The sequence below is a fragment of the Vigna unguiculata genome, chromosome 2, assembly GCF_037176805.1.
Source record: "Vigna unguiculata cultivar grain cowpea cultivar isolate G323 ecotype 2 chromosome 2, ASM3717680v1, whole genome shotgun sequence".
NCBI lineage: Eukaryota > Viridiplantae > Streptophyta > Magnoliopsida > Fabales > Fabaceae > Vigna > Vigna unguiculata.
The window spans coordinates 22,387,625-22,399,700 of record NC_140793.1 but is presented as its reverse complement, the minus strand read 5'-3'; the positions used below and the strand labels follow the sequence as shown (position 1 = coordinate 22,399,700).

General features: G+C 31.6%; 1 protein-coding gene across 1 annotated transcript; it reads left to right on the top strand.

Moving 5' to 3' along the window:
- Window positions 1–5,694: 5,694 nt before the first annotated feature.
- Window positions 5,695–10,562, top strand: RUS3 (root UVB sensitive protein (Protein of unknown function, DUF647)). The gene is made up of 15 exons (XM_028058952.2): window positions 5,695–5,924; window positions 6,010–6,067; window positions 6,218–6,277; window positions 6,556–6,594; window positions 6,681–6,743; window positions 6,911–6,967; window positions 7,138–7,201; window positions 7,591–7,674; window positions 7,966–8,048; window positions 8,162–8,291; window positions 8,678–8,770; window positions 9,050–9,188; window positions 9,607–9,647; window positions 9,740–9,927; window positions 10,113–10,562. The coding sequence occupies exons 1-15, from the start codon at window positions 5,800–5,802 to the stop codon at window positions 10,206–10,208; spliced, it is 1,320 nt and encodes a 439-aa protein (XP_027914753.1). The 5' UTR covers window positions 5,695–5,799; the 3' UTR covers window positions 10,209–10,562.
- Window positions 10,563–12,076: the final 1,514 nt, after the last annotated feature.

Here is a 12,076-nt window from a genome sequence, read left to right as displayed (position 1 = left end):
ACTCAAAGGTCCTCTAGAAGCTTCTTTCAACATTCAAGCTAGAGATGCTCTTGAGTGTGAAATTGCAAAGATGTTTTATTCTTCAGAATTAGCATTTCATCTCACAAGAATTCTTTATTATAGGAGTGCCTTTTCTTACCCTGCCAATACTTCTAACCTTAGTGGATATGTACCACCATCATATAATAAATTGAGAGGTCCACTACTTGAAAAAGAAAGAAGTCAGGTAGAAAATCTTCTACAACTTATAAAAAAATTCATGGAAGCAAAAAGGTGTGACAATTGTTAGCGACCGGTGGAGCGACCCTCAAAGAAGACCTCTTATCAATTTTATGGCTATCAATGAGAGTGGACCAATGTTTTTGAAAACAATAGATGGATCTGGTGAGACAAAAGACAAGGATTTTATTGCCAAACACATGAGAGATGTAATTATGGAAGTTGGACCAAAAAATGTGGTACAAATTATCACGAACAATGCAACAATATGTAAGGTAGTAGGTATGATCATAGAATCAGAATTTTCTTGAATCTATTGGACTCCTGTGTAGTGCACACCTTGAATCTTGCATTGAAAAATATTTTTGCAGCAAAAAATACAAAAAGAAATAGTGATCTTTATGAAGAATTTTATTGGATCTCACAAATTGTTGATGATGCTACATTTATTAAAAACTTCATTATGGGGCACTCTATGAGATTGTCAATGTTTAATAACTTCAATTCATTGAAGTTGCTTTCTGTTGCTCCAACCATATTTGCTTCAACCATTATCATACTTAAAAGATTTAGAAGTTTGAAAAGAGGACTCCAAGAGATGGTAATTAGTAATGAATGGTCTGATTACAAAGAGGATAATGTTGATAATGCTCGAACAATCAAAGAAACTTTATTGAATGATAATTAGTGGATGAAGGTTGACTATATACATGCTTTTACTGCCCCTATTTATGATGTTCTCAGAAAAATAGATACGGATATTGCTACTCTTCATTTAGTGTATGAAATGTGGGATTCAATGATTGAGGTTGTGAGGAAGATCATATACCAACATGAAAGAAAGGCATAAGTTGAACATTCATCTTTTTTTGAGGCAGTAAACTCAGTATTAATTGATCGTTGGACTAATAGTAGCACATCTCTTCACTGTCTTGCTTATTCTTTAAATCCAAGGTAATTATACTATTAAATTATTTTATTATTATATTTTTTTATATATTTCTTATCTATAATATATAATATTAAGTTAATTTATGCTTGTGTTCTTCAATACTGTAGATATTATAGTGATGAATGGTTAAGTGAAGATTCACAAAGACTTGTCCCACATGAAAATGCAGAACTTACTTATGAAAGGAAAAAAATGTTTTATGAAGTACTTTGATGATGTGAATAACAAACAAATTTAGAGTTTGCAAGCTTTTCAAATGAAAGAGAAGATTTTGCAGATGCTGACGCTATAAGGGATAGAACTAAAATGGATGCAAAATCATGGTGGATTGTTCATCGATCTTAGGCCCCAACACTTCAAAAGATAGCTCTTAAGCTACTTGGACAACATTGTTCTTCTTCTTGTTGTGAAAGGAATTGAAGTACTTACTCTTTTATACATTCTTTGAAAAGAAATAAGATGACTCCCAAAAGGGCGGAAGATTTAGTATTTGTTCATAGTAATCTTTGTCTTCTCTCAAGAAACTCTTTGTCTTAATTTATATTAGATCATGAAGTATAATTGATAGATTGTTTTTTATACAAATATTAATCTTCAATTTGTTAAACTATGAACTGTAATCGTGTGTATATATATATATATATATATATATATATATATATATATATATATATATATATATATATATATATATATATATATATATATATATATATATATATATATATATATCGTCGTGTTCGTGTCCTACATTTTTTTTCAGTTTAGACGTTTTCCCGTGTCGTGTCTGTGTCCGTGCGTGGGCTTCATAGCTTGTAAGACATTTAGATATAGGTACATACCACTAGTTCAATTTACATTCTTCTTAATGCGAAAGTTTCATTTGGTTTGATTTTAAGAAAAAAAAATGTACAATTTAGTTCATAGCTTGGGCTTTCAAGCGAGACATTGTGTACTGAACCAAACTGAGATTGTGTTTATAGTGTATACTCTTGCATGAATACACTCGTGAGCAAAAAGAAGTGAGACAAGATCTTATTGGAGAAATCATTCTAGAGTTTAGAACTGAAAGTTTGTCTTATCATTCTTGTAAGCTGTATGTAATAGATATATGTAGGAAGTGTGAGAGGGAGATAAGACATTTGTTTTGTAGTATTGTGGTGGATGCTGTTGTGGCTATGATAGAAGGATAATATACTAAGTAATTAGGGCTATGCTAAGTTAAATCTAAATAGAGAAAGAAAAGTACCATTAATGTATTATTAGGACAATGATATTTTGACTACTAAATTTTGACATCCTTCTCTTACAACATGATGTGTCATCTTCTAAGTGGTTTTTGAATATTGAGGATGAGAAAAAGAAAAAATGAAAAACCACTTAAAAAATGACACCTAAGATTGTAAGAGAAAATTGTCAAAATTTAGTAATTAAAAATCATTTTCCTGTATTATTACAAGTTAGGTAGTCCTTATTAAGACTATTGCTCAATGATCTGAATATCTACAGCCTACACCTGTAACAGTCATAATTACAGATGGAATTGGTATCCAATCACATATGTGGGCCTAATTAACGAAGTTATCCGTCTAATGTGGGCTTAGTGATCTTTCTTGTGAGGCGCCTCCTCCCTGCACCTCCAAGTCTTCTTCAGTACCTCCAAATTTACCATTTTACCCCTAATAAATTTGTAGTTGGCAGTGGGTGAAAAAAGGGTGGAAGAGCAGTAAATATCATTTACTGCGACAACGTATTTTGTCTGAGTTGCACCCCCAATTATTTCCACAACTTCTTTCTCCTCTTCGTTTCTTCTCCAAGTCCTTTGTGCTTTCTGAGTGTTAATATCAGTTTTGTATTTTTTTCCTTTTTATTATGTGAAACGGATTTCGTGATCCGTTTCAAGAAAAAGCAAAATGGATTTCAAAATCCGTTTGGTATTTTTTTTTTCAGAAACGAAATTCGTGATCCATTTCAGAAAAGTATGAAACGGATCTCGAAATCCGTTTCAGAAGTTTCCATATTTTTTTTTATGAAACGACTTTTGGGATCCGTTTCATATTTTTCTGAAACGGATCACGAATTCCGTTTCACAAATTTTAAACTTTTTTCTAGAAACGGAATTCGTAATCCGTTTCAGAAAAGTATGAAACGAATTTCAAAATCCGTTTCATAAATTTTCATGTTTTTTTATGAAATAAATTTTGGGATCCGTTTTATACTTTTCTGAAACGAATCACGAATTCTGTTTTTAAAATTTAAAAAACATATACTTTAAATAAATTAAAAATAGTTATAATACAATGAATAATTTTTTAATTTACAGCTTAAGTATTTTTAATTTAATTTGTTTTACAATTTTTCTTTTATATAATTAATTAAGAAATAAATTAAATAAAAAATAAAATTTAAAATGGGTTCAACTTTAAATTTATATATATATATATATATATATATATATATATATATATATATATATATATATATATATATATATATATATATATATATATATATATCACTCTCTTAACCATGAAATCAACAAAATAAATATTAAAACTGAAATAAAATAAAATATTAAAAAAAACACGAAACGAATACTAAAATACGTTTCCCAAATACATGAAACAGAACACAAAATCTGTCTCAGAATTAACAAAACCAAATTACAAAATAGATCTTAAAATCCGTTTCTAGAAGTTGTGAAATGGATTGCGTAATCCGTTTCATATAAAAAAATGCAATATTCAACAAACGGCTTTCGGAATCTGTTTCTAAAAATCATGAAACGGATTTTGTAATCTGTTTCATATAAAAGACGCATGAAACGCAGTGCAATTGAATATTTTTACTATTTTTTTCTCTTTCTTCATTTAACTTTAATTATGGGCAAAATTGGAAATAAGAAAAATTTTGGGAGTACAGGAGAAATGGTCTGGGGTGCACCTTCTTGTGAACCTGGCTTGAGTTTCTTTGCTGCTTTGACAGTTTGGGCAATGTCCTAGACCGGTCCACTACAATGGCTATGAGCAGGATGATTAGACTGAAAATTTCCCTGTTTTATTATGGAATACTATCAAACACTTCAAGTTCCATTTTTTGTGTTGTGCCCTGCAATGAATTCTTTTTATAACTAGCTATAGGAAAATTTAGTTTTTAGAATCCGAGGTTTCAGTAGAAGTCGAGGGTGGGTTTACATCAAGGAGAAATTGAAATACATTATATTCGAATTGTTTCCAATTAAATTCTCATCATTTCCTAAATAACTTGTTTGGATAAAGAAATTAAAATATCTTACATTTCAATTTCTTGTTTGGATAAAATAATTGAATATCTTGTGAGATAAAATTTCATTTTATCAATATTTATTTTAGGCTTAATTATGTTTTGAGTTCATGAAAAATTTGGAAACGAGTCAATTAAATTTGTCGGATCAACGAGTCGATCGGATCGTTGGGCATGCCCGACACATCTGGATCATCTGACCCGCTAAACCTGTATGGTCGCCAGGCTCGCCCATTCTGCTTGGGCATCGGATCCACCGGCCAGTCTCTTCTTATATAAGTAGTATTTTATAGTAATGTTATTCAAAACTTAATTATAAACTTAATAATTATTATTTATTTCCTCAACTTTAAATTTATTTTAATATTATATATTTATTAACGTAAAAAAATACAAAAAAAAAAACACAAAATCCATCCGTAGGCACGAATTTAAAACTATTTTGTGAGAAAAACTCACCCAATGGAGCGTTCCATCCATTTATACCAACTCAATATATACTTTTTCATATTTGATTTTTTAAACAGATCAAATAAAAGCAAAAAGACAATTATGGCATTTTCTAAACATCATTTGGAATTTCTTCTTGCACGCCTATATGTTTTTCATGCATCCCATATTTTTTTCATACACCCACCATTTTTTAAATTCTAAATTATATCCTTGTTTACAATATGTAGATATTTCAATTTGGAATATAATTAACATACCAATCGTAAAATGTGGAATGTACACAGATTGTGAAATGCGGAAGTTATATTCCATATCTGTATTGCAAGTTCTCATCTTTTTTCTTACATTTAATATTGTTATGGTGTTTCCATTTATTAAGGTAGAGGTAGAAAAAGATTATGAGATGGAGGTGGAAGAAAAGATAGGATGAAAGTGAAGACGGAGATGAAGGTGAGAGAAGACATGTGGAAGTGGAGAAAAGAATGGAAGTGTTGTGAGAAGGAGGAGGAAAAAGAAAGACAGACAAATTTAATTTTTTAATTTGATTATGAGGTGCAGTAAAAAAATATGGAGTGCAAGAATAAATTTCCAATAACAATTTGAAGAGTGTAAAAATCACAATTTCAATATTTTTTTAGTATTTTTTAAAATTAACTAAAATTTGTTAAATTATAAAAATTTATCGAAAAGACAAGACATAATAAATTTAAATTGTTTAATAAATTTGAGAAGGAATTAGATCTTAGAAGAAATAAAACAATTTATAATGCGAATTAGGCGTAATTTAAAAATAAAAGAAGTTGTAATGTGGTCAAAGTTACTTGGTGATGAGTTGAGTTTTGAGATTCCAGAAACAACCTGCGAACTGCGAAGTGATTAAGGTTTGGCTGGGCATGGAATCATCTTCATCCGTGTCTAATAAGACCATAACTTTAGAAGAATGGAACGGTTCATCACCCACAAAGCTCTCTAAGACTTTTACCATCAAGGCTTCTTCTTCCTCTGTAACCATTACAAGGTACTTCCCTTTTCCCATCGTCACCAATTCACCATCTTCAATAGCCTCTCTCTCTTTCACCCTTTCTATTTCTTCTTATTCACAGATCTGGTGCCCGATTTAGCCATGTTTGGAGACGCTTACTTCAAGCTTTTGTCCCTGAGGCAAGCTTCTATTTTATTCCACACCGTCTCTTAGAAATGAAAAAAGAACTGAAATTTTGTATGCCACTGCTATTTCATCATGTGGGTGTTCTTTAAGTTCATCATTGTTGAAAATGGTTTCTCTTTTTTCTTGTTGCTGGTAACATACAGGGTTTTCCAAGCAGTGTGACTGCAGATTATGTTCCTTTTCAAATATGGGACTCATTGCAGGTAATACCAAATGAGAAACAGAGTAATTGAGTTGTTATTATGAATAGATAGTGTATGTACCGATGGTGCAAAATGTAAATGATTTTAATTATCTAATCACAAATTGTGGTGTATGACGAGTTTGTAGACTTTAACAAATCACCTTAAAAAGTCAAACTTACCATGAATTTTTATAGGTTGATAGTGTAAAACAGTTTTTACTTACATTGCATAGAAGTTAAACTCTATCGTTATATCAAAATCATGTTTTTGAGTTAATCCTGGATTCACTGTGGCAGGGCCTTTCAACGTATATAAGGACCATGCTTTCTACCCAGGTAAGGCCCTGTTTAACTGGTTATTTAGTTATAGTGTTTGTCATTAAAGACATAAGTACATGAGTGGTCAATGAAATCCCTTTCAGGCTCTCCTGAGTGCTATTGGGGTTGGTGAAAAATCAGCTACTGTCATTGGTGCTACTTTTCAGGTAGTAGATGTTATATTTTGTATTTTTTAATGATTGAAACCTTGTTTGTTAGATGGGGATTGTGAGTTCAAGCCTTTTGTGTTAACTTTATCTTGTTTTGGTGCGTTTAGTGTTCTCTGTTTCTTATGCATTGACAGTAGGATATTGAACTTTGAAACTGTTTCCAGTGGTTTTTGAGGGATCTAACAGGTATGCTTGGAGGAATCTTGTTCACTTTTTACCAGGTATGCGTTTCCCATACAAATATGTTCATCTATCCTTATAAATTTTGAACTGAAATGTATGGTACTAGCTTTATGTGGACCAACCGATAGGCTTAAGCTGGTTCTCTCTTTTTGAATGATTCTGAGTCCATTCTTTTTAGGTATATTTATATTTATCCTATATGCTGCAGGGATCAAATCTTGATAGCAATGCAAAAATGTGGCGTTTGGTTGCAGATTTTATGAATGACCTTGGTAGATTCTTTCACATTTATCTTTTAAACAAAATGTGAAAAAAAATTGTGCAGGCATTTTCTACATTAGCAGTGTCTTCCAAATTGGTTGTCCCTGTTGGATGTAATTTTTTATGTTCTCAACTAATATGAATATTGCTGCAAATTCGCATTCATTATATCTTTGATTTCACATAGACAGAGTTGGATATGCATTTCTTATGAGTATATTGATAGTATACTGAGATTATAAGTAAAGGAGAAATTCTACATGAATCATACTTTACTTTGTTAAACTAAAAGTTAATAGTAGCTCAAAAGTGTATCTTTCCAAGAGGCTGCTCTCTGTTAAATTTGAACTTTCATATTTGTATATCGCATGATTTGTTAAGACTTTTTCATTATTTACAGGAATGTTAATGGACCTCATTTCTCCTCTGTTTCCATCAGCTTTTGTGTTTGTTGTTTGCTTGGGAAGCATCTCAAGATCTTTCAGTAAGTTCCTACATTGCTGGAAGTTCAAAACTAAGTCACTAATCACTAATGCGATTTAAAGTTAGTTGGTGGCTGTAGGTTTGTTCCCTCTTCTTTTTCCATGCAAGAAATATAAGCTAGTGTGACATTTGTGATCTGTCATTTCCTAATTAAAAAAGATGTTATGCAGAAAAATATGATGTTATCCAAGATCAAGACATTTTTCTCTTTTATTTGCTGATTGATTGACATTTTGTTTGTTATTAATTCCATTCTGTGTATATTTTCTCTCCAAATATGATTTTGAAATAGCTGGTGTTGCTAGTGGAGCCACTAGAGCAGCTTTAACTCAGCATTTTGCTCTTCAGGATAATGCTGCTGATATATCTGCTAAGGTACAAGTAACATTTATTATGAAAGTTTAGATTATTAGCTGATAATTATGTCTTCGTTCAGTTGGGCATATTCTTTATATAGTGTATTTTGACTTGATAAGATTTACCTATAGGAAGGAAGTCAAGAAACTGTGGCCACAATGATTGGCATGGCGATGGGAATGCTTCTTGCTCGCATCACCATTGGATCCCCACTGGCCATATGGTTTTCATTTTTATCTTTGACAGTGTTTCACATGTATGGTAAGCCTCTAAATTATAATTTGTTTCATGCATATCCTTTGCATTGTAGAATTGTGAACAGCAGTATGGTATTAAGTGTAAACCTATCTCTACAATACTGCTTTGGTTGTACAAACTACAAGAAAAAATATGAGGGAATCCATTGTTATAATTTACCATTTCCAGTAGTAAAAGGAGGTTTTAGATAGATGTTATTAGCTTGCAAATATGTAATCCATTTTTTTCTTTGATAGACAATAGTTTCTTTTTATTGTAACTAATGTTTAAATGTTGTTAAAGTGTGTTAGTGGTTTGTGCTAGAAGGGAGATGGAATGAGTATTTGCTGCTTGTAATCTGAGCATCGACATTATATATGAACACCAAATGTTGTCTCTTTTCCATGCAGCAAATTACCGAGCTGTTCGATGCCTGGCATTGAATTCAATAAACCTTGAAAGAAGCTCTATTCTCTTGCATCATTTCATGGAGACTGGCCAAGGTATTGTCTGTTTCCATTCTTCATTGCTTGTATCCACAACATATCTCTGATATCTAAGAGAAAAATTGTCACCTTGAGACAAGGTATAGTCTAATTTTTGTTGGGGATCCCACATTGAGGTCTCTGCTCTGTCTGGTCTATCTTTAACCCCTTCCTCAACCATCTCCCAAATTTAGCATCTTGTACAGGGAAACATAATTTCCATCATCTCAATATCCATATTAGACCTTTTTAATTATTGCTATGTATATTAATGCTTGCTTCTAAACTTTTTGCCAGTTCTCTCCCCTGAACAGGTCTCTTCACAGGAGCATGTTTTACCCATACGGTTCATTTCATCAAGTTCAAGGAATTCTAATTATATGCATAAGAAAGTACGTTTAGGCATGAGGATTTCTTCATTCGATAACATGGAAATGTGAGTGGCTAAAATTTGGTCTGACTCCCAATTTATTCAGAAAATATATTTGTTCTTAGTGCAAAGCTATAGTTTTGCAGTTATGTGGTGTATTACCTGAACACCTTATTCATTGTATTATTAGTCTCTTTTCCATTAGCAAAATCCAAATGACATTCAGGGTAAATGGTACACCATGTTTTGTTATAACTTCTAATAACCCTAGTCATAATATTGCACTATTATGTTGCTATCATTAGCTAACAAAGCTCGATCGAGTAATCTATTAAAGATTGAAAGCATTGATTAGCCCTTGACATGCCTATATCAATGGTCTTGAGCCATCCATGATTGAGACTTGATTATTGTGCAATAGTTCCTTTGAAATGTCATTACCAGAGCTTAATGATCAAGTTCTTTTTTCATTTGACATTAACAGTAAGGAGCATTTGCTTTCTGCGGCATCTTACTACACAAAAGGTTGAGTTTGCCTCATTACTTTTACTTCTGATTTTCTCCATTCCATCTGTGGTCTGAAACCTTGTATCACTATTTGTTGTTTCTGTGTATAGCCAAGTATATACTTGTGGAAAGGAAGGGAATCATTGATGTTATTGTGCATAAAGATTCAAATGCTGCTGATGTCCTAAAGTCATTCTTTCATGCTCTGGTCTTGGCAAAGAATGCTCATAAAAGCAAATCCTTGCATTCAGATGGCCAAAAGTGGGTTGATAATCAATATGAAGTATTTATTACCAAGGTACTTGTTTAAGCTTCTAGTTGAATTTGATTTTGCTTCTTCCATATTTTCGTATTATTTTAACAGTACGATATATTAGTCTTTTCCCTCTCTTGACATGCCATCGGAAATTAAACTAAAAAGCGATAGCATGTCACTTGCTCTTACTGAAATTCATATCCTAAATGGTATATTAATATGTGCAGCTCAAGTCATTAGGTTGGAAAACAGAACGGCTTCTAGCACCTATAATATGGAGGGCGTACTGGAGCTATGAACCATTGGGAGAAAAAATTGATTAGGGTCATCAACATTGTCCATATACATTAGCTGTGGCTCTGGAATGATTCAGATTATTTTATTAGGAGATTGAATATACGGCCCTTGCCCTTGTTCCAAAATGAAATGATTATTTATGTTTGACAAAGTTGGTGATGAACTTTGTTCAAATTTATGATTTCACCAGAGTTCTGTCAAGGCTTTTCTTGCACTTGCACCTCATTTATCTCCTGCACTAGTGCCAGTTTTAAGTTTAGAAAGAAAATATGGCGGCTTTCACAGTTTAAGCCCATGTTTGACCAAAGATTATTTTTCTTGAGGTATTCAGATACATTTCTTAATATTATTATGTCCTGATACCTTTGGACTTTCATTGATCTTGTAGTTTATATAGACTAATGGATGTTTTCTGCCATTCTTTAGTTTTTGGATGAGCTCTTTGCTGAAGCTAAAAGGTGAGTTTACTTTAGAGCGTTTTTCTCATTTTCAAGTTAAAACTGGAAGCCCTAATGGGGAAAGTAGATTGCATGGTGTTTTACCCTCGTAAAATGGGGAGAATGAGACCTGGAAGGACAATGGAGAAATTTTTATGAGTGATCTCATGTTGAAAAATATTCCTAATGATTTTGGCTTTAAGTCCAATGGTTTTTGTGTGATCCATATAGCCAACTTCATCTAGAGGTAATTATTTCTTTAAGTGATGTGTTCAGGTTTTTGTGTGATCCATATAGCCAACTTCATCTAGAGGTAATTATTTCTTTAAGTGATGTGTTCAGATTCTTGTTAGGGTAGTTGTGATGTGAAGGATTTCTTTTCTTGTACATCAAGCACTTCGCCACCCCTGCTATGCCCTGAGCAACCATTCCACGTCTCAACTTTCTGCTAACACCGAACCAATCTCTCTATGAACTCCCTACGGTGTGAGGTACTCACAGAATTACTGTAGACTGAATGTATTCTCATTGACACCCTTTACTCAAGGTTATCTTTTCTGTTAAAAGAGTTATCACTTAAATATCACGATTACCATATTCTCCATCAGGGGATCCTCGTCTTTGTTTCTTATGAAGATTATCTTCCCACCCCTTATGATTTCCATGTTGAGCATTATTACCTGAAGAGAATTCTTCATTTATGACATGAGTATCTGCACCTATCTAGTCTGGATATGGACACGCATGCAACCAGTGGCGGATTTTATCTACAAATTTTGGAGGGACCAAAATAATATAATTCTTTAATCATTAAATTGTTGTATCATTAGTTTGTTGTATCATTAGTATAATGTTTTAAAGATTGGTTTCTCTAACTGAATAATTTGATCTTTAGTATAATGTGAAAAATATAATCTATCTTGTTTCCATTATCACGAATAGTTTCATTTTTATCACTTTTGAATAATGAATTTATTCTTTAATTCTTCATCAATATACCTATTTTTTAAAATAATATTAAAAATAATTTATCATACATTACTAAAAAATTTGAGAAAAATTTGAGAAGCGTTAATATTAAAGGAAAAATATAATATAGTTAAGTCACAAATAAAAATCGGTTATGAAAAAATACATAATATATTATTTTTCTTTTATATTCATAAAAAATGAATATACTAAAGGCTCATGAGATAAAAGAATCAATGCTAACTATTAAATTAATATTTCATTACCAAATAAGATAAAAGATAATTACTTTTCTTTTCTTCAAGAAATAAATAAAAGAAATAAGAAATGAGAGAAAAAATAATTACCTTTTCTCTTAAAAAAATATGATAGTGAGAGATGAATACAATTTTTGTAAAACTAAGAAGACAATAAAAAAGGACATAAAAAATATCTTAATAAATATTTGATTTATTATTCTTTTAGTTATTGTTTTAGTTCAAAAATGT

What these genes read in the sequence shown, in the direction of transcription:
- RUS3 (XM_028058952.2), top strand. Translation starts at nt 5,800, where the DNA reads ATGGAATCATCTTCATCCGTGTCTAATAAGACCATAACTTTAGAAGAA. An exon ending in TTTCATGGAGACTGGCCAAG is followed by an intron (nt 8,771 to 9,049) that starts GTATTGTCTGTT and finishes ACTTTTTGCCAG; the next exon opens with TTCTCTCCCCTGAACAGGTC. An exon ending in GGCATCTTACTACACAAAAG is followed by an intron (nt 9,648 to 9,739) that starts GTTGAGTTTGCC and finishes TTCTGTGTATAG; the next exon opens with CCAAGTATATACTTGTGGAA.